Source organism: Oncorhynchus nerka, linkage group LG6, assembly GCF_034236695.1.
Source record: "Oncorhynchus nerka isolate Pitt River linkage group LG6, Oner_Uvic_2.0, whole genome shotgun sequence".
In the NCBI taxonomy this organism is placed as follows: domain Eukaryota; kingdom Metazoa; phylum Chordata; class Actinopteri; order Salmoniformes; family Salmonidae; genus Oncorhynchus; species Oncorhynchus nerka.
In genome coordinates, this window is record NC_088401.1 from 65,125,374 (window position 1) to 65,143,502 (window position 18,129).

The 18,129-nt window shown below is 46.3% G+C and overlaps 1 protein-coding gene across 6 annotated transcripts in view; it reads left to right on the forward strand.

Moving 5' to 3' along the window:
* The window catches only part of elf1 (E74-like ETS transcription factor 1), an 84,170-nt gene that overhangs the window by 46,283 nt on the left and 19,758 nt on the right, over window positions 1–18,129 (forward strand). For 4 of the 6 annotated variants that reach the window (XM_029662399.2, XM_029662397.2, XM_029662400.2 and 1 more), the window contains exon 2: window positions 13,823–14,216. In XM_029662399.2, the coding sequence (XP_029518259.1) occupies window positions 14,145–14,216 (72 nt within the window). In that variant the 5' untranslated portion in view covers window positions 13,823–14,144. The remainder of the gene's footprint in view (window positions 1–13,822; window positions 14,217–18,129) is intronic. The other 2 variants (XM_065019808.1, XM_065019809.1) reach the window with 1 other exon arrangement.

The following is an 18,129-nucleotide window of genomic DNA, read 5'->3' on the forward strand; positions in this document are numbered from 1 at the left end:
GTACAGTATATACATATGAGATGAGTAATGTAGGGTATGTAAACATTATATTAAGTGGCATTGTTTAAAGTGGCTAGTGATTCATTTTTTCCATCAATTTCCATCCATTTCCGTTATTAAAGTGGCTGGAGTTGAGTCAGTATGTTGGCAGCAGCCACTCAATGTTAGTGGTGGCTGTTTAACAGTCTGATGGCCTTGAGATAGAAGCTGTTTTTCAGTCTCTCGGTCCCTGCTTTGGTGCACCTGTACTGACCTCGCCTTCTGGATGATAGCGGGGTGAACAGGTAGTGGCTCGGGTGGTTGTTGTCCTTGATGATCTTTATGGCCTTCCTGTGACATCGGGTGGTGTAGGTTTCCTGGAGGGCAGGTAATTTGCCCTCGGTGATGCGTTGTGCAGACCTCACTACCCTCTGGAGAGCCTTACGGTTGTGGGCGGAGCAGTTGCTGTACCAGGCGGTGATACAGCCCGACAGGATGCTCTCGATTGCGCATCTGTAGAAGTTTGTGAGTGCTTTTGTTGACAAGCCAAATTTCTTCAGCCTCCTGAGGTTGAAGAGGCGCTGCTGCACCTTCTTCACAACGCTGTCTGTGTGGGTGGACCAATTCAGTTTGTCCGTGATGTGTATGCCGAGGAACTTAAAACTTACTACCCTCTCCACTACTGTCCCGTTGATGTGGATAGGGGGGTGCTCCCTCTGCTGTTTCCTGAAGTCCACAATCATCTCCTTTGTTTTGTTGACGTTGAGTGTGAGGTTATTTTCCTGACACCACACTTCGAGGGCCCTCACCTCCTCCCTGTAGGCCGTCTCATCGTTGTTGGTAATCAAGCCTACCACTGTAGTGTCGTCTGCAAACTTGATGATTGAGATGGAGGCGTGCATGGCCACGCAGTCTTGGGTGAACAGGGAGTACAGGAGAGGGCTCAGAACGCACCCTTGTGGGGTCACAGTGTTGAAGATCAGCGGGGTGGAGATGTTGCTACCTACCCTCACCACCTGGGAGCGGCCCGTCAGGAAATCCAGTACCCAGTTGCACAGGGCGGGGTCGAGACCCAGGGTCTCGAGCTTGATGACGAGTTTGGAGGGTACTATGGTGTTAAATGCTGAGCTGTAGTCGATGAACAACATTCTCACATAGGTATTCCTCTTGTCCAGATGGGTTAGGGCAGTGTGCAGTGTGGTTGAGATTGCGTCGTCTGTGGACCTATTGGGGCGGTAAGCAAATTGGAGTGTGTTTAGGGTGTCAGGTAGGGTGGAGGTGATATGGTCCTTGACTAGTCTCTCAAAGCACTTCATGAGGACGGAAGTGAGTGCTACGGGGGCGGTAGTCGTTTAAAAACAAAAATTACGCTTTCAGTTTCGCGCGAATGCTGCCATCAATCCACGGTTTCTGGTTTGGGAATGTTTTAATCGTTACTGTGGGTATAACATCGCCGATGCACTTTCTTATGAACTCGCTCACCGAATCAGCGTATTCGTCAATGTTGTTGGACGCAATGCGGAACATATCCCAATCCATGTGATCGAAGCAGTCTTGAAGCGTGGAATCAGATTGGTCGGACCTGCGTTGAACAGACCTGAGCGCGGGAGCTTCTTGTTTTAGTCTCTGTCTGTAGGCTGGAAGCAACAAAATGGAGTCGTGGTCAGCTTTTCCGAAAGGAGGGCGGGGGAGGGCCTTATATGCATCACGGAACTTAGAATAACAATGATCCAGGGTTTTACCAGCCCTGGTAGCACAATCGATATGCTGATAGAATTTAGGGAGTCTTGTTTTCAGATCAGCCTTGTTAAAACCCCAGCTACAATGAATGCAGCCTCAGGATATGTGGTTTCCAGTTTACATAGAGTCAAATAAAGTTTGTTCAGGGCCATTGATGTGTCTACTTGGGGGGGAATATATAAGGCTGTGATTATAATCAAAGAGAATTCCCTTGGTAGATAATGCGGTCGACATTTGATTGTGAGGAATTCTAAGTCAGGTGAACAGAAGGACTTGAGTTCCTGTATGTTGTTATGATCACACCACGTCTCGTTAATCATAAGGCAAACCCCCCCGCCCCTCTTCTTGCTTCTGTCTGCGCGATGCGTGAAGAAACCAGCTGGCTGCACCGATTCCGTTAGCGTCTCTCGAGTGAGTCATGTTTCCGTGAAGCAAAGAACGTTACAGTCTCTGATGTCTCTCTGGAATGCTACCCTTGCTCGGATTTTATCAACCTTGTTGTCAAGAGACTGGACATTGGCGAGTAGTATGCTAGGGAGTCGTGCGCGATGTGCCCGTCTCCGGAGCCTGACCAAAAGACAGCTTCGTTTGCCCCTTTTACGGCCTCGTTGTTTTGGGTCGCCGGCTGGGATCCGATCCATTGTCCTGGGTGGAATGCAAAACACAGGATCCGCTTCGGGAGAGTGATATTCCTGGTCGTAATGATGATGAGTTGACGTTGCTCTTATATTCAGTAGTTCCTCCCGACTGTATGTAATGAAACCTAAGATTACCTGGGGTACCAATGTAAGAAATAACACGTAAAAAAACAAATTACTGCATAATTTCCTAGGAACACGAAGCGAGGCGGCCATCTCTGTCGGCGCCGGAAGTAGAATGATTTATGCCCACTCTCTTGTCTATCCTCTCCATCCACCCTGAAATGCCAGTGATAGTCAGTTTCCCCGCTATCACCAAGCAGGAAAGAACTCCACACTCTCCCTGTTTTCCCTCTATCTTTCTCCCCTTTCCACCCCAAAAGCGCTCATTAGATCAGGAGCTATTCTGAGACTCTTGAGCTGACAGCATTGAGGCCATGATCTTACACTCTTGATACAGGGCTAGTGAGTGTTAGAGCAAGCAGCACCACCCATAATACTACCGCCCATCACATAGTTATACCAGAACCATCGGAGCATTCTCCAACAACCCTATAACAACGTCACCTCTTTTGAACATTGAACATCTCACATTTTGTAATTCGAGCAAGTAACTGGGGTCGATAAGAATAGTTTGTTCTTGGTCGGTTTTCTTGTTTCCCACAATGTTTGCGTGGTTGCCACATGCAGGCTGACTCATTGCCTAGTCATTCAATTGACTTAAATTACCTCCTTTCATGGTCAACAATGAGCTCAGCTGTAGAGAGCGAAGAGGAGGGAAGCATGGCCTGCTGGGAGCTGTGCGTTTGTTACACGGGTGTATTACATTTCGTGAAACGTTCAGAATATTGCAGATAGAAAGGTAGGCCTAACAAGTTGAGCCTATGCTACCCACTGAGCACAGACTGCAGTTCAACATTTTATATACATTTGTTTGAGTTGTCAGCTAACGTGAATTCAAAACAAAATCATTTAGGTACAAATTTACGTTTGATTACTTTTTGCAAATCCAGTCAGTTTTCCAAGTTGATTCAACATCATCAGATTTTTTGGGGTCGAAATGACATGAAAACAACATTGATTCCAACCAGTTTTTGCCCAGTGGGTAATCTCTATTCCACATAACAGACAGTCATATCCACAGTTTTTTGCCCAGTTGGTAATCTCTATTCCACATAACAGACAGTCATATCTGTTCTACACAATACAACGCTCTGTAACATCGCTCCCTTTTGAACAGACCCCAGGCCTCTAATTGGTTGTTATTGCGACTGCTAGTTACTTTGGGAGAGGGAGAGCAGTCTTCTGCTGTCTGTTCTCAGCTAGCTCCTCCTCCTCCTACAGCACATAGAGCTGAGGACACGCTACAACAGATAGCCATGTTTGAGGGAGGGAGTGTGTGGAGCAAGTCAACCGTCAGTCACGTGACGTGAGCCACAGTGGAGTGGTAATTACTTCTACTAACTCCTGCAGTCTGAGGCTGGTCTAGAGTGGCCCCACCCAGCCTAAAGTCACACTGCTTTATTTGCTCTGTGGAGGCTTGTGAAATTGAGGAACGCTTTAACAGAGCAAGAGAGCATTCCTCCCTTCTGTTTTGCTTTGCTTGTTTCTCCTCTCCTCTGGCTGAGAGTGATCTCAGCCTCCCTCTGCCTGTGCAGACAAGGCAGCTGTTGTCATGTGCTCTGGGCAGGTCTCTCCAATGACTGACTGTAGTATCTCTGTCTGCCCTCAGCACTGGGCCACCCAAATCAATGATTCAGTAACAGGAGGGATATAGAGTACACACATGTGCGCACACACACTCTCACACACAGACATTGTTCACATTTAACCCATCATATAGAAAAGCCAGGCCCTTCCACCTTGATATTTCTATTGATCTGATAACAGGCTTTTGGCTAGCATCAGATAACCCACTTGTGATTGGACGGTGCGAATGATTCATTCAGTCACAAGCTTATCTCTAAACTCTCGGACTAAGATAACATAATAGTTTGGTTGATTCATGGCACTTTCAAATTCTAACAGACAGTCATGGTGGATGGCATGCTGAATAGGAGAAAAGGGAAATTGAACAGAGAAGTGGGACAGGATTGTAGGGGTCATATCATATTCTGGCCTCTCTAAAAGGGACAGTTAATTTAAAAATCTAAATTTCTCAAGGCCCGTATTCACAAAACACTCATACATTTCATACACTCCAGTCACCCATGTCATAGACTGTTCTCTCTGCTACCGCACGGCAGCGGTACCGGAGCGCCAAGTCTAGGTCTCCTTAACAGCTTCTACCCCCAAGCCATAAGACTGCCTAACAATTCATCAGATTGCCACCCAGACTAGAGGTCAACCGATTAATTATGGATGATTAAAATTTTTCATAACAATCGGTAATCAGCATTTTTGGACCCCGATTACATTGCAATCCACGAGGAGACTGCGTGGCAGGCTGACCACCTGTTACTCGAGTGCAGCAAGGAGCCAAGATAAGTTGCTAGCTAGCATTAAATGTATCTTATAAAAAAAAAAATCAATCTTCACATAATCACTAGTTAACTACACATGGTTGATGATATTGCTAGTTTAACTAGCTTTAACTAGCATATAATCGATGCGGTGCCTGCTAATTTATCATCGAATCACAGCCTACTTCGCCAAACGTGTAATGATTTAACAAGAACGCATTCGTGAAAAAAGCACAATAGTTGCACCAATGTACCTAACCATAAAATCAATGCCTTTCTTAAAATCAATTCACAAGTCTATTTTTTTAAACCTGCATATTTAGTTAAGAGAAATTCATGTTAGCAGGCAATATTAACTAGGGAAATTGTGTCACTTCTCTTGCATTCAGTGTTTTATTTTTATGTATTTTCTTTTTTACCTTTATTTTACTAGGCAAGTCAGTTAAGAACAAATTCTTATTTTCAATTACGGCCTAGGAACAGTGGGTTAACTGCCTGATCAGGGGCAGAACGACAGATTTGTACCTTGTCAGCTCGGGGATTTGAACTTGCAACCTTTTGGTTACTAGTCCAACTCTCTAACCCACTGGTAAGTGTTCATCCTTTTAATAAACTGAACTGAACACTAAATACAAAGTAACAAAAGAGAACAAATGAAACAGCTCCGTCAGGTGCAACAGACACAAACAGAAAACAATCACATACAACTCAAAAGTGAAACCCGGCTACCTAAGTATGGTTCTCAATCAGGGACAACGATTGATAGCTACCTCTAATTTTTTAAATTTTAATTTTACCTTTATTTTACTAGGCAAGTCAGTTAAGAACAAATTCTTATTTTCAATGACGGCCTAGGAACATTTAAGTCATTTAGCAGACGCTCTTATCCAGAGCGACTTACAAATTGGTGCATTCACCTTATGACATCCAGTGGAACAGTAGTGCATCTAAATCTTTTAAGGGGGGAGGGGTGAGAGGGATTACTTTATCCTATCCTAGGTATTCCTTAAAGAGGTGGGGTTTCAGGTGTCTCCGGAAGGTGGTGATTGACTCCGCTGTCCTGGCGTCGTGAGGGAGTTTGTTCCACCATTGGGGGGCCAGAGCAGCGAACAGTTTTGACTGGGCTGAGCGGGAACTGTACTTCCTCAGTGGTAGGGAGGCGAGCAGGCCAGAGGTGGATGAACACAGTGCCCTTGTTTGGGTGTAGGGCCTGATCAGAGCCTGGAGGTACTGAGGTGCCGTTCCCCTCACAGCTCCGTAGGCAAGCACCATGGTCTTGTAGCGGATGCGAGCTTCAACTGGAAGCCAGTGGAGAGAGCGGAGGAGCGGGGTGACGTGAGAGAACTTGGGAAGGTTGAACACCAGACGGGCTGCGGCGTTCTGGATGAGTTGTAGGGGTTTAATGGCACAGGCAGGGAGCCCAGCCAACAGCGAGTTGCAGTAATCCAGACGGGAGATGACAAGTGCCTGGATTAGGACCTGCGCCGCTTCCTGTGTGAGGCAGGGTCGTACTCTGCGGATGTTGTAGAGCATGAACCTACAGGAACGGGCCACCGCCTTGATGTTAGTTGAGAACGACAGGGTGTTGTCCAGGATCACGCCAAGGTTCTTAGCGCTCTGGGAGGAGGACACAATGGAGTTGTCAACCGTGATGGCGAGATCATGGAACGGGCAGTCCTTCCCGGGAGGAAGAGCAGCTCCGTCTTGCCGAGGTTCAGCTTGAGGTGGTGATCCGTCATCCACACTGATATGTCTGCCAGACATGCAGAGATGCGATTCGCCACCTGGTCATCAGAAGGGGGAAAGGAGAAGATTAATTGTGTGTCGTCTGCATAGCAATGATAGGAGAGACCATGTGAGGTTATGACAGAGCCAAGTGACTTGGTGTATAGCGAGAATAGGAGAGAGCCTAGAACAGAGCCCTGGGGGACACCAGTGGTGAGAGCACGTGGTGTGGAGACGGATTCTCGCCACGCCACCTGGTAGGAGCGACCTGTCAGGTAGGACGCAATCCAAGCGTGGGCCGCGCCGGAGATGCCCAACTCGGAGAGGGTGGAGAGGAGGATCTGATGGTTCACAGTATCGAAGGCAGCCGATAGGTCTAGAAGGATGAGAGCAGAGGAGAGAGAGTTAGCTTTAGCAGTGCGGAGCGCCTCCGTGATACAGAGAAGAGCAGTCTCAGTTGAATGACTAGTCTTGAAACCTGACTGATTTGGATCAAGAAGGTCATTCTGAGAGAGATAGCGGGAGAGCTGGCCAAGGACGGCACGTTCAAGAGTTTTGGAGAGAAAAGAAAGAAGGGATACTGGTCTGTAGTTGTTGACATCGGAGGGATCGAGTGTAGGTTTTTCAGAAGGGGTGCAACTCTCGCTCTCTTGAAGACGGAAGGGACGTAGCCAGCGGTCAGGGATGAGTTGATGAGCGAGGTGAGGTAAGGAGAAGGTCTCCGGAAATGGTCTGGAGAAGAGAGGAGGGGATAGGGTCAAGCGGGCAGGTTGTTGGGCGGCCGGCCGTCACAAGACGCGAGATTTCATCTGGAGAGAGAGGGGAGAAAGAGGTCAGAGCACAGGGTAGGGCAGTGTGAGCAGAACCAGCGGTGTCGTTTGACTTAGCAAACGAGGATCGGATGTCGTCGACCTTCTTTTCAAAATGGTTGACGAAGTCATCTGCAGAGAGGGAGGAGGGGGGAGGGGGAGGAGGATTCAGGAGGGAGGAGAAGGTTGCAAAGAGCTTCCTAGGGTTAGAGGCAGATGCTTGGAATTTAGAGTGGTAGAAAGTGGCTTTAGCAGCAGAGAGAGAAGAGGAAAATGTAGAGAGGAGGGAGTGAAAGGATGTCAGGTCCGCAGGGAGGCGAGTTTTCCTCCATTTCCGCTCGGCTGCCCGGAGCCCTGTTCTGTGAGCTCGCAATGAGTCGTCGAGCCACGGAGCGGGAGGGGAGGACCGAGCCGGCCTGGAGGATAGGGGACATAGAGAGTCAAAGGATGCAGAAAGGGAGGAGAGGAGGGTTGAGGAGGCAGAATCAGGAGATAGGTTGGAGAAGGTTTGAGCAGAGGGAAGAGATGATAGGATGGAAGAGGAGAGATTAGCGGGGGAGAGAGAGCGAAGGTTGGGACGGCGCGATACCATCCGAGTAGGGGCAGTGTGGGAAGTGTTGGATGAGAGCGAGAGGGAAAAGGATACAAGGTAGTGGTCGGAGACTTGGAGGGAGTTGCAATGAGGTTAGTGGAAGAACAGCATCTAGTAAAGATGAGGTCGAGCGTATTTCCTGCCTTGTGAGTAGGGGGAAGGTGAGAGGGTGAGGTCAAAAGAGGAGAGGAGTGGAAAGAAGGAGGCAGAGAGGAATGAGTCAAAGGTAGACGTGGGGAGGTTAAAGTCGCCCAGAACTGTGAGAGGTGAGCCGTCCTCAGGAAAGGAGCTTATCAAGGCATCAAGCTCATTGATGAACTCTCCGAGGGAACCTGGAGGGCGATAAATGATAAGAATGTTAAGCTTGAAAGGGCTGGTAACTGTGACAGCATGCAATTCAAAGGAGGCGATAGACAGATGGGTAAGGGGAGAAAGAGAGAATGACCACTTGGGAGAGATGAGGATCCCGGTGCCACCACCCCGCTGACCAGAAGCTCTCGGGGTGTGCGAGAACACGTGGGCAGACGAAGAGAGAGCAGTAGGAGTAGCAGTGTTGTCTGTGGTGATCCATGTTTCCGTCAGTGCCAAGAAGTCGAGGGACTGGAGGGGGCATAGGCTGAGATGAACTCTGCCTTGTTGGCCGCAGATCGGCAGTTCCAGAGGCTACCGGAGACCTGGAACTCCACGTGGGTCGTGCGCGCTGGGACCACCAGATTAGGGTGGCCGCGGCCATGCGGTGTGGAGCGTTTGTATGGTCTGTGCAGAGAGGAGAGAACAGGGATAGACAGACACATAGTTGACAGGCTACACAAGAGGCAACGCTAATGCAAAGGAGATTGGAATGACAAGTGGACTACACGTCTCGAGTGTTCAGAAAGTTAAGCTTACGTAGCAAGAATCTTATTGACTAAAATGATTAAAATGATACAGTACTGCTGAAGTAGGCTAGCTGGCAGAGGCTGCGTTGTTGACTATGTAGGCTAGCTGGCAGTGTCTGCGTTGTTGACACTACACTAATCAAGTCGTTCCGTTGAGTGTAATAGTTTCTACTGTGCTACTGTGCTGCTATTCGGGGCTAGCTGGCTAGCTAGCAGTGTTGATTACGTTACGTTGCGTTAAAAGAACGACAATAGCTGGCTAGCTAACCTAGGAAATCGCTCAAGACTACACAATTATCTTTGATACAAAGACGGCTATGTAGCTAGCTATGTAGCTAGCTACGATCAAACAAATCAAGCCGTTGTACTGTAATGAAATGAAATGAAAAATGTGATACTACCTGTGGAGCGAAGCGAAATGCGACCGGATTGTTGAGTGTGGAAGTTCTGTTCGGTAGACGTTGGCTAGCTGTTGGCTAGCTAGCAGTGTCTCCTACGTTAAGGACGACAAATAGCTGGCTAGCTAACCTCGGTAAATTAAGATAATCACTCTAAAACTACACACTCTAAACTACACAATTATCTTGGATACGAAGACAGCAAAGACAACTATGTAGCTAGCTAACACTACACTAATCAAGTCGTTCAGTTGAGTGTAATAGTTGTGCTGCTAATCGGTAGACGGTGGACTAGCTAACGGTGGACGTTAGCTAGCTGGCTAGCTGCAGGGCAGTGTAGACTGCGTTAGGACGACGAAATACGATAATTACGCAATTATCTATGATACAAAGATGGCTATGTAGCTAGCTAAGAAGAAATTGCTAAGATTAGACAAATCAAACCGTTGCTAATCGGTAGACGGTGGACTAGCTAACGGTGGACGTTAGCTAGCTGGCTAGCTGCAGGGCAGTGTAGACTGCGTTAGGACGACGAAATACGATAATTACGCAATTATCTATGATACAAAGACGGCTATGTAGCTAGCTAAGAAGAAATTGCTAAGATTAGACAAATCAAACCGTTGTACTATAATGAAACTACCTGCGGACCGAGTGCAGATGCGACCGCTCGCTCCAACCCGGAAGTTGGGTTAACTGCCTGTTCAGGGGCAGAACGACAGATTTGTACCTTGTCAGCTCGGGGATTTGAACTTGCAACCTTTCGGTTACTAGTCCAACGCTCTAACCACTAGGCTACCCTGCCGAGAACCATACCAGGTCAAACACAGAAATCCCAAATCATAGAAAAAAGAACATAGACAACCCACCCAACTCACGCCCTACCATACTAAACAAAGACATAACAAAAGAACTAAGGTCAGAACGTGACATCTATGATTTGAAAGAGCAGTCTGACTGAGCGGTGGTAGGCAGCAGTAGGCTCGTAAACATTCATTCAAACAGCACTTTCCTACGTTTGCCAGCAGCTTTTCGCAATGCTTGAAGCACAGCGCTGTTTATAACTTCAAGCCTATCAACTCCCGAGATTAGGCTGGCAATACTATAGTGCCTATAACAACATCCAATAGTCAAAGATATATGAAATACAAATGGTATGGAGAGACATAATCCTATAAATTCCTATAATAACTACAACCTAAAACTTCTTACCTGGGAATATTGAAGACTCATGTTAAAAGGAGCCACCAGCTTTCATATGTTCTGAGCAAGGAACTTTAAATGTTAGCTTTTTTATGGCACATATTGCACTTTTACCTACTTCTCCAACACTGTGTTTTTGCGTTATTTAAACCAACATGTTTAATTTATCTGAGACTAAATTGATTTTTATTTATGTATTATATTAAGTTAAAATAAGTGTTCATTCAGTATTGTTGTAATTGTCATTATTACAAATGTATGTATATAAAAATCGGCCGATTTAATCGGTATCAGCTTTTTTGGTCTTCCAATAATCGGTATCGGTGTTGAAAAATCATAATCGGTCGACCTCTAACCCAGACTATTTACATTGAACCCCCCCTCTGTATTTAGAATGCTGCTACTCGCTGTTTATAATCTATGCATAGTCCCTTTAGAAATTACCTCGACTAACCTGTACCCCCACACATTGACTCGATACCGAGTCAATGTTATTGTTATTGTTATGTAAAAAAAATATTTTTTTTTTACTATAGTTTATTTAATAAATATTTTCTTAACTCTATTTCTTGAACTGCATTGTTGGTTAAGGGCTTGTAAGTAAGCATTTCACAAATAAAATTGGATTTGATTTACATTTTAAGCGATTGATTTTGACTTTGAAGTGAACTGTCCCTTTAAGTCTAGAAGGGAGCATTGGAGTTGGGCAGTACCAATGATGTCATAGACTGTATCCTGCATAGAATGAAATGTGCCTAAAATAAATATACTTTATCTCTATGCAGCCAGGATTGGGCTCCCATATGAACCTGACCTGTAGATGCCTACGTTCTTCACTGGGCTCCCATATGAACCTGACCTGTAGATGTTTACATTGTTCCCAGAGAAGCAGAGAGAGGAGATTCTGCCTAGTCCAGGTTTATGTGTGCTCCGTGTGTGGTCCCTATCCTGTCTCACTGCTTTTTGCGCAGAGTCACCTAGCAGACCGAGCTGTCAGAGTTGTCACTGCGCCCACTGAGAGGGGTTAATGTGGTGCCTGGAATGGAAGCACCCCCCCATTTACCCACACCAGGAGGTCCATTCCCCTAGGAGGGGGCAAGTGTCCCCTCACCCCCTTGTCCCATTATTCCTTTCCACTCCCCCTTTCTCTTATCTGAGCTTTATGTTATGAGCAGACTGGGAAGAAACAAGCTACTTTTAATCACAAATTTGGGAAACGAACACTGGGTATGTACATAGTCAATGGTAGGCTTCGAGGGGACTCCTATGGTAGGTACACATATAGCTCATCTCTTGGCAGTAGTACTGTAGACTACTTTATCACTGACCTCAACCCAGAGTCTCTTAGAGCGTTCAGTCATGAGGCATCAAAGCCAAAGGAACTGAATAATATTAAGAAATGCTACAGTATTCCTCTCCTCTCCTAATTTGAACCCCACACATCTTCCCTCTCTCACCCCCCCCTCCCTCCTTTTCACCACCCTCTCAGAGACACAATTGGACCAGGAATGCACTTGGTCAGACATTTCATTTCAGGCCCCACCCTGCAAAGGTAGAGAAAGAAAGGGGGGGGGCTTTCTAAGTACTGCTGCCATCCTGACTCTTTCAATTCAATGAATCTCTCTCTACTCTCTGCTGTTGCCAGCCAGCCCCCCCCCCCCCCCCCCACTAATCTTTAAGCAGACCACCGGCCCCTCCCTTCACCCTCCATTGCCCTTGAGACCAGCCTGTGGGGTGTGGGCTACGCTTTCACTATGACCCGCCCTCCCCCCATCCCATGATCCGCCCATCACTCCCTCTCTCCTGAAGGGGGCTTGGACAGAGATCATCAGGAAGACTGTGTTCTTTTTCCAGAGGCTGTATTCTGTTCCACCAAACCCATGGTTCCACAGCCCCCCTCATTTATACTGGCCCTCATGACCACGGGTGAGCTCACATCCTTGGGGGGTTGAGGGGTGTGCTACCCCCCTTCCTTACTAGGGGGCCTAGTCTATTCACAGCTACTGGTCTTTGATGGAGTAAAGGGAACCATGTGCTTTTTAAAGTGGAGCAACACTGACAAGCTAGGGGAAGCACTTCTGAGTTTATGTAAAAACATTGGCTTCTGTCATGATTCCTGAAATCATGTTTGTTATCCGTCATGAGATTCTGTAACCTGATCTAAGTACATGAAATGGTTGTAGAATTGAACAGTAATATGTTTGTCATTGTGCGAAGGAAATTGGTTTTCCAGACAGCAGAAACACACTCAACACATTTTGGGAAAAGCACAGGGTCTAACGCAGTGCAACGCCCCTGGCTGGAATGATATAGTGGTTATTATGTAGGGGTTGTTCTCTAGGGGTTATTCTCTAGGGGTTATTATGTAGGGATTGTTATGTAGGGGTTGTTATGTAGGGATTGTTATTTAGGGGTTATTATTTAGGGGTTAAGTGCCTTGCTCAAGGACACAACGGTGCTGGATGGTAGTTATGATCTGACACTTTACATAATGTTGAACATCGCACTGGTATAACCTATAGGAGACAGGCAGATATAATCACACACATTTAACATTAATATAGGTACTCATCAAGGAGACAGGCAGCTATAATCACACACAGTTTCAAGGGAGTGCAAGAGTGACAATGTGAAGCCGGGTGATGTATGTATTGGAAAGCGTGGTGCATTCTTCAGTCTGCTCAGTGCTACTCTTGATTGTACTTTGGAAGACTGTGAGAGGACCTGTTAAGCAGGCAGGCGGTTGGGGCCCTTTGAGACAAGCAGGCAGGCGGTTGGGGCCCTCTGAGCCAAGCAGGCAGGCGGTTGGGGCCCTCTGAGCCAACAAGGAACCAAGGATCTGAATTATCCACTGGAACCAGCAGTCTTGTCATGGGAGCAAGCAGAGAGTCAGGCCCATGGCTGTCTCCTAGATCCTTTTCACACTTTGGTGCTGACCCGAACAGTACTGTGCTGGCTGGGATATTTTTCTTACTTTTTGGTTTCAGACAAATAAACACACAGACGATACGTGGGCTGCGAGCCTCACTCTATGAGTTGGGTTGTTAAACCCTCTCACACATTTGAAATACTTTGTTTTGTCATAGGTGGTTTAGTGAATCTTGCTCGCGTGATGAGTAACATTGCCTATGACCTGAAGACTTGTGTTAACTCCCAGAGGCTTAGTTTAACAGGCTTAGTGCCTATAGGCTTTATTTCATCAGGCGGACACAGTCTTGTGGTGTACAGGAGACCCAGGTTCGACTTTGAACCCCAGTCAGTCACAGCTGGTCTTACACACACACACACACACACACACACACACACACACACACACACACACACACACACACACACACACACACACTTGGCTCCTAATGACTGTTTACTGACATGTTCCTCTCTCTCCTCTCTCTCAGGCAGGTGTAGATGCTCCAGACACAGCAGGCCCCAGGAAGAGGCTGCCTCCATCCATCTGTGCGGCTCTTCTCTGATTCCTGGGTCTCTCAGTCTCACTTTGCACCACACCTTAACAGGGACCACAGAGAAAATAAACAGGAGTGAGGAGGCCACTGGATATTCTCAAGAAGGGAAGCCATTTTGTTTTGACCCTCAGTATCACTGACCTTTCAACCTTTGGTTCAATCTGGTGGTTTCCTTGTGATTGGACACTCCCTAGAGGGGTAGGAAATCACCCTCCCCGTCTGTCCGTCTGCGTCCTACCTTCGGACCTCCATCACTATGGCGACATCGGTGCAGCCCAACGAGTTGGTGTTTGAGTTCGCTAGCAATGGGATGGATGAGATAAACCAGGTACCTGTCATTACATTGGAGTTTAGCAGTAGTCGATATCAGTAGTGTTATCATGATGTACCACTACCACCAATATAGAAAACTTCAAGATGGAATTTGCAGTAGGGGGAAACGGCACCACTGGCCACCTCACCACCATTGTTATAGTTGTTGCTGCTGAGCTGAGGTGCATCGCGCAACATGGCAAAAAAAAAACTTGCAATAATGTCTGAGGGGGAAAATATTGTAATATCACATCGGATGTGCCTGATTCACCATTAAGGTTTCCTGCACGTCACTCTAAGTAACATAATACAAAAATCCCCATCAAAATCTGTCAGTTTAAGCTAGAGCAGGGGCTGCATCTCAATCCACCGCATCCGGCTATGTCGGCCTTCTTGTCCGCGGTGGAAAGTGGCCGAGCTACAGCAGTGTTTTTCAGAGCATGAGATATCCCTGAAAATCGGTCTTCTCATGAAAACGGCTCTATTATGACCACTCTATGGATAGGATAGACTCTCACTCTCTCTTTTTTCACCACAAGTGTCACGGAACTCGTCTGAAGGCGACCCATACAAATGAATGGAAATATGGAGGTAGTTTTCTGCCAACAAAAATCAGGGGTTAAATATGTGTCCAAAAAAACAAAAATATTTCCTGAGCTTTCTTATGTCTACTAGATATCGGACAGATACTTCAAAACCTTATTCCTTATGATTTATTTTTGGACTGTCTTTTTTTTTTTTACATTTATGAATGTGTTATTCAGTGCATTTCTATGGGCTATAGAAGTAATAATTGTAAATGTAAAGGGGTACAACATTTTAAAATCAAATAGCTAAATGATCCATGGTATGATCATCTTGAAATAATTCCATATGTTCACTTGGTATGGAGAGATGGAGAGAAGGAGTGGAGTATGAAGGGATGGCAAGGAGAGGGCTGGGATATGGAGTGTGGGCTGTTGGGAGGACAGAGTCGGAAAGTGTGAGAGACCTGGAGTTGTGACTCTTTTAGTGTGCGTGAGAGGAGAGGGTGGGTCTTTGCCAGGACCCAGTCAATTTACAGCACAAAATGTACGGTTTGTATGTGTAAGTGCACTTCAGTGCCCAGGTGTGTTTATCTTACCTCCACATCTTTGTCTGAATTCTGTGGAACAGGTTTGTGTGTGTGTGTGCCCGATGTTTGTGCCGTGTGTGTGTGTCTCTGTGTTTTGTATTTGTGTAGATGTGGATGGATGAGTTGTCGCTGGATACTCTTGCCTGAATGTCCTGGTTCATGCCTAACCAGACATACCTGTTGTGTGGAAATAACACAGGCCTCCTCTAGGGTTTCTCCTTGCTCAGAGGATTACATCGCATGTCCACCTGGTAGCTTGAAAAAAGCTCTTAAACATAACTTATATATATTTAGTGCTAACACTAATGAAGTTGTCCATTTTGTTTTTGCCGGAGCTAGCTAGTCTGAAGGATTTATCTTTCCATATGGGGGCTTTTGGAATCGGAGAAAGCCACAGCTAGCCTAGTTTGCTGGACAGTAATGACTAGCCTTCTTATATTGTATTTTACAGTCAATAAGTAGCTCCCTGAATCAGAGCCACGGTGTAATGATTTCATAATGATGTTTAGCTCAGTTTAGTGTCTGAAAGCTGCTATTAGAGTTCTATGGCAGCCTGCTATTAGAGTTATATGGCAGCCTGCTATTAGAGTTATATGGCAGCCTTCTATGGCAGCCTGCTATTAGAGTTCTATGGCAGCTTGCTGTGAGAGTTTTATGGCAACCTGCTATTAGAGTTCTATTGCAGCCTGCTATGAGAGTTCTACGGCAGCCTGCTAGTAGAGTTCTACGGCAGCCTGCTAGTAGAGTTCTATGGCAGCCTGCTATTAGAGTTCTATTGCAGCCTGCTATAAGAGTTCTACGGCAGCCTGCTATAAGAGTTCTACGGCAGCCTGCTATTAGAGTTATACGGCAGCCTGCTATTAGAGTTATATGGCAGCCTGCTATTAGAGTTCTATTGCAGCCTGCTATGAGAGTTCTACGGCAGCCTGCTATTAGAGTTATATGGCAGCCTGCTATTAGAGTTCTATGGCAGCCTGCTATTAGAGTTATATGGCAGCTTGCTGTGCGAGTTCTATGGCAGCCTGCTATTAGAGTTATATGGCAGCTTGCTGTGAGAGTTCTATGGCAGCCTGCTATTAGAGTTATATGGCAGCTTGCTGTGAGAGTTCTATGGCAGCCTGCTATTAGAGTTATATGGCAGCTTGCTGTGACAGTTCTATGGCAGCTTGCTGTGAGAGTTCTATTGCAGCCTGCTAGTAGAGTTCTATGGCAGCCTGCTATTAGAGTTCTATTGCAGCCTGCTATAAGAGTTCTACGGCAGCCTGCTATAAGAGTTCTACGGCAGCCTGCTATTAGAGTTATATGGCAGCCTGCTATTAGAGTTATATGGCAGCCTGCTATTAGAGTTCTATTGCAGCCTGCTATGAGAGTTCTACGGCAGCCTGCTATTAGAGTTATATGGCAGCCTGCTATTAGAGTTCTATGGCAGCCTGCTATTAGAGTTATATGGCAGCTTGCTGTGCGAGTTCTATGGCAGCCTGCTATTAGAGTTATATGGCAGCTTGCTGTGAGAGTTCTATGGCAGCCTGCTATTAGAGTTATATGGCAGCTTGCTGTGACAGTTCTACGGCAGCCTGCTATTAGAGTTATATGGCAGCTTGCTGTGAGAGTTCTATGGCAGCCTGCTATTAGAGTTATATGGCAGCTTGCTGTGACAGTTCTATGGCAGCTTGCTGTGAGAGTTCTATTGCAGCCTGCTATGAGAGTTCTACGGCAGCCTGCTAGTAGAGTTCTATGGCAGCCTGCTAGTAGAGTTCTATGGCAGCCTGCTGTGGTCATACACTTACATTATTTACACCCACTCTCGCATTTAACTGAACAGTCATTCAAGTACAGAACTCCATAAGGTCTAGTCTCTCAAAAACACACCCTGTTTTAATTATTTCAGTTATCAGTGGTGTGGCAATGTTTGCCATTCACTTCCTCTATCAACCCCATTAGGGGATGTTAAAAGTAGGTAGGTGGGGCTAACAACGGCGTCATAGGCAGGTAAAGCAGAACCGAGTTGATTATAGGGGAACCTCTCACACACAGGGGCTTGCTTTCATAGCCGAAACTGGGAACTTGGAGATGACAATCACCTAGTGATCGTTATCTCTCTGGTTTCCCTAGAGGCAGCCATTATGGCTCTTGTGTAATTCGTTCTAAATTACATACTCTGTTTTACACCTTTAATTAGCTTAGAGTGCCTCTTGACTCCTTCTGTTCAACATGATACTGGTCCACCATGTTTTCGTGATACCGGGCCGCCATGCTTTCATGATACTGGGCCTCCATGCTTTCATGGTACTGGGCCGCCATGTTTTCATGGTACTGGGCCTCCACGCCTTCATGGTACTGGGTCGCCACGCTTTCATGGTACTGGGCCGCCACATTTTCATGGTACTGGGCCGACACGTTTTCATGGTACTGGGCCGTTTCTTTTTCTTGATACTGGGTGGCCATGTTTTCATGGTACTGGGTCGCCACGTTTTCATGGTACTGGGCCACTATGTTTTCATGATACCGGGCCATTTCTTTTTCCTAATACTGGGCGGCCATGTTTTGATACTGGGCCGCCATGTTTTCCTGTGTGGGGTGTATCACAACGGAGATTCACTAAGTTAGCCATTCTACAGATATAGCTCTTTTGTTACAAAACTGGAGCTGACATGGGTTATTGAGAATATCAAGTGCATCTTGTTTCCATTGATCATCCTTGAGATGTTTATACTAGAGGTCGACCGATTATGATTTTTCAACACTGATACCGATTATTGGAGGACCAAAAAAGCCGATACCGATTAATCGGCCGATTAAAAGAAAAATGTATTTG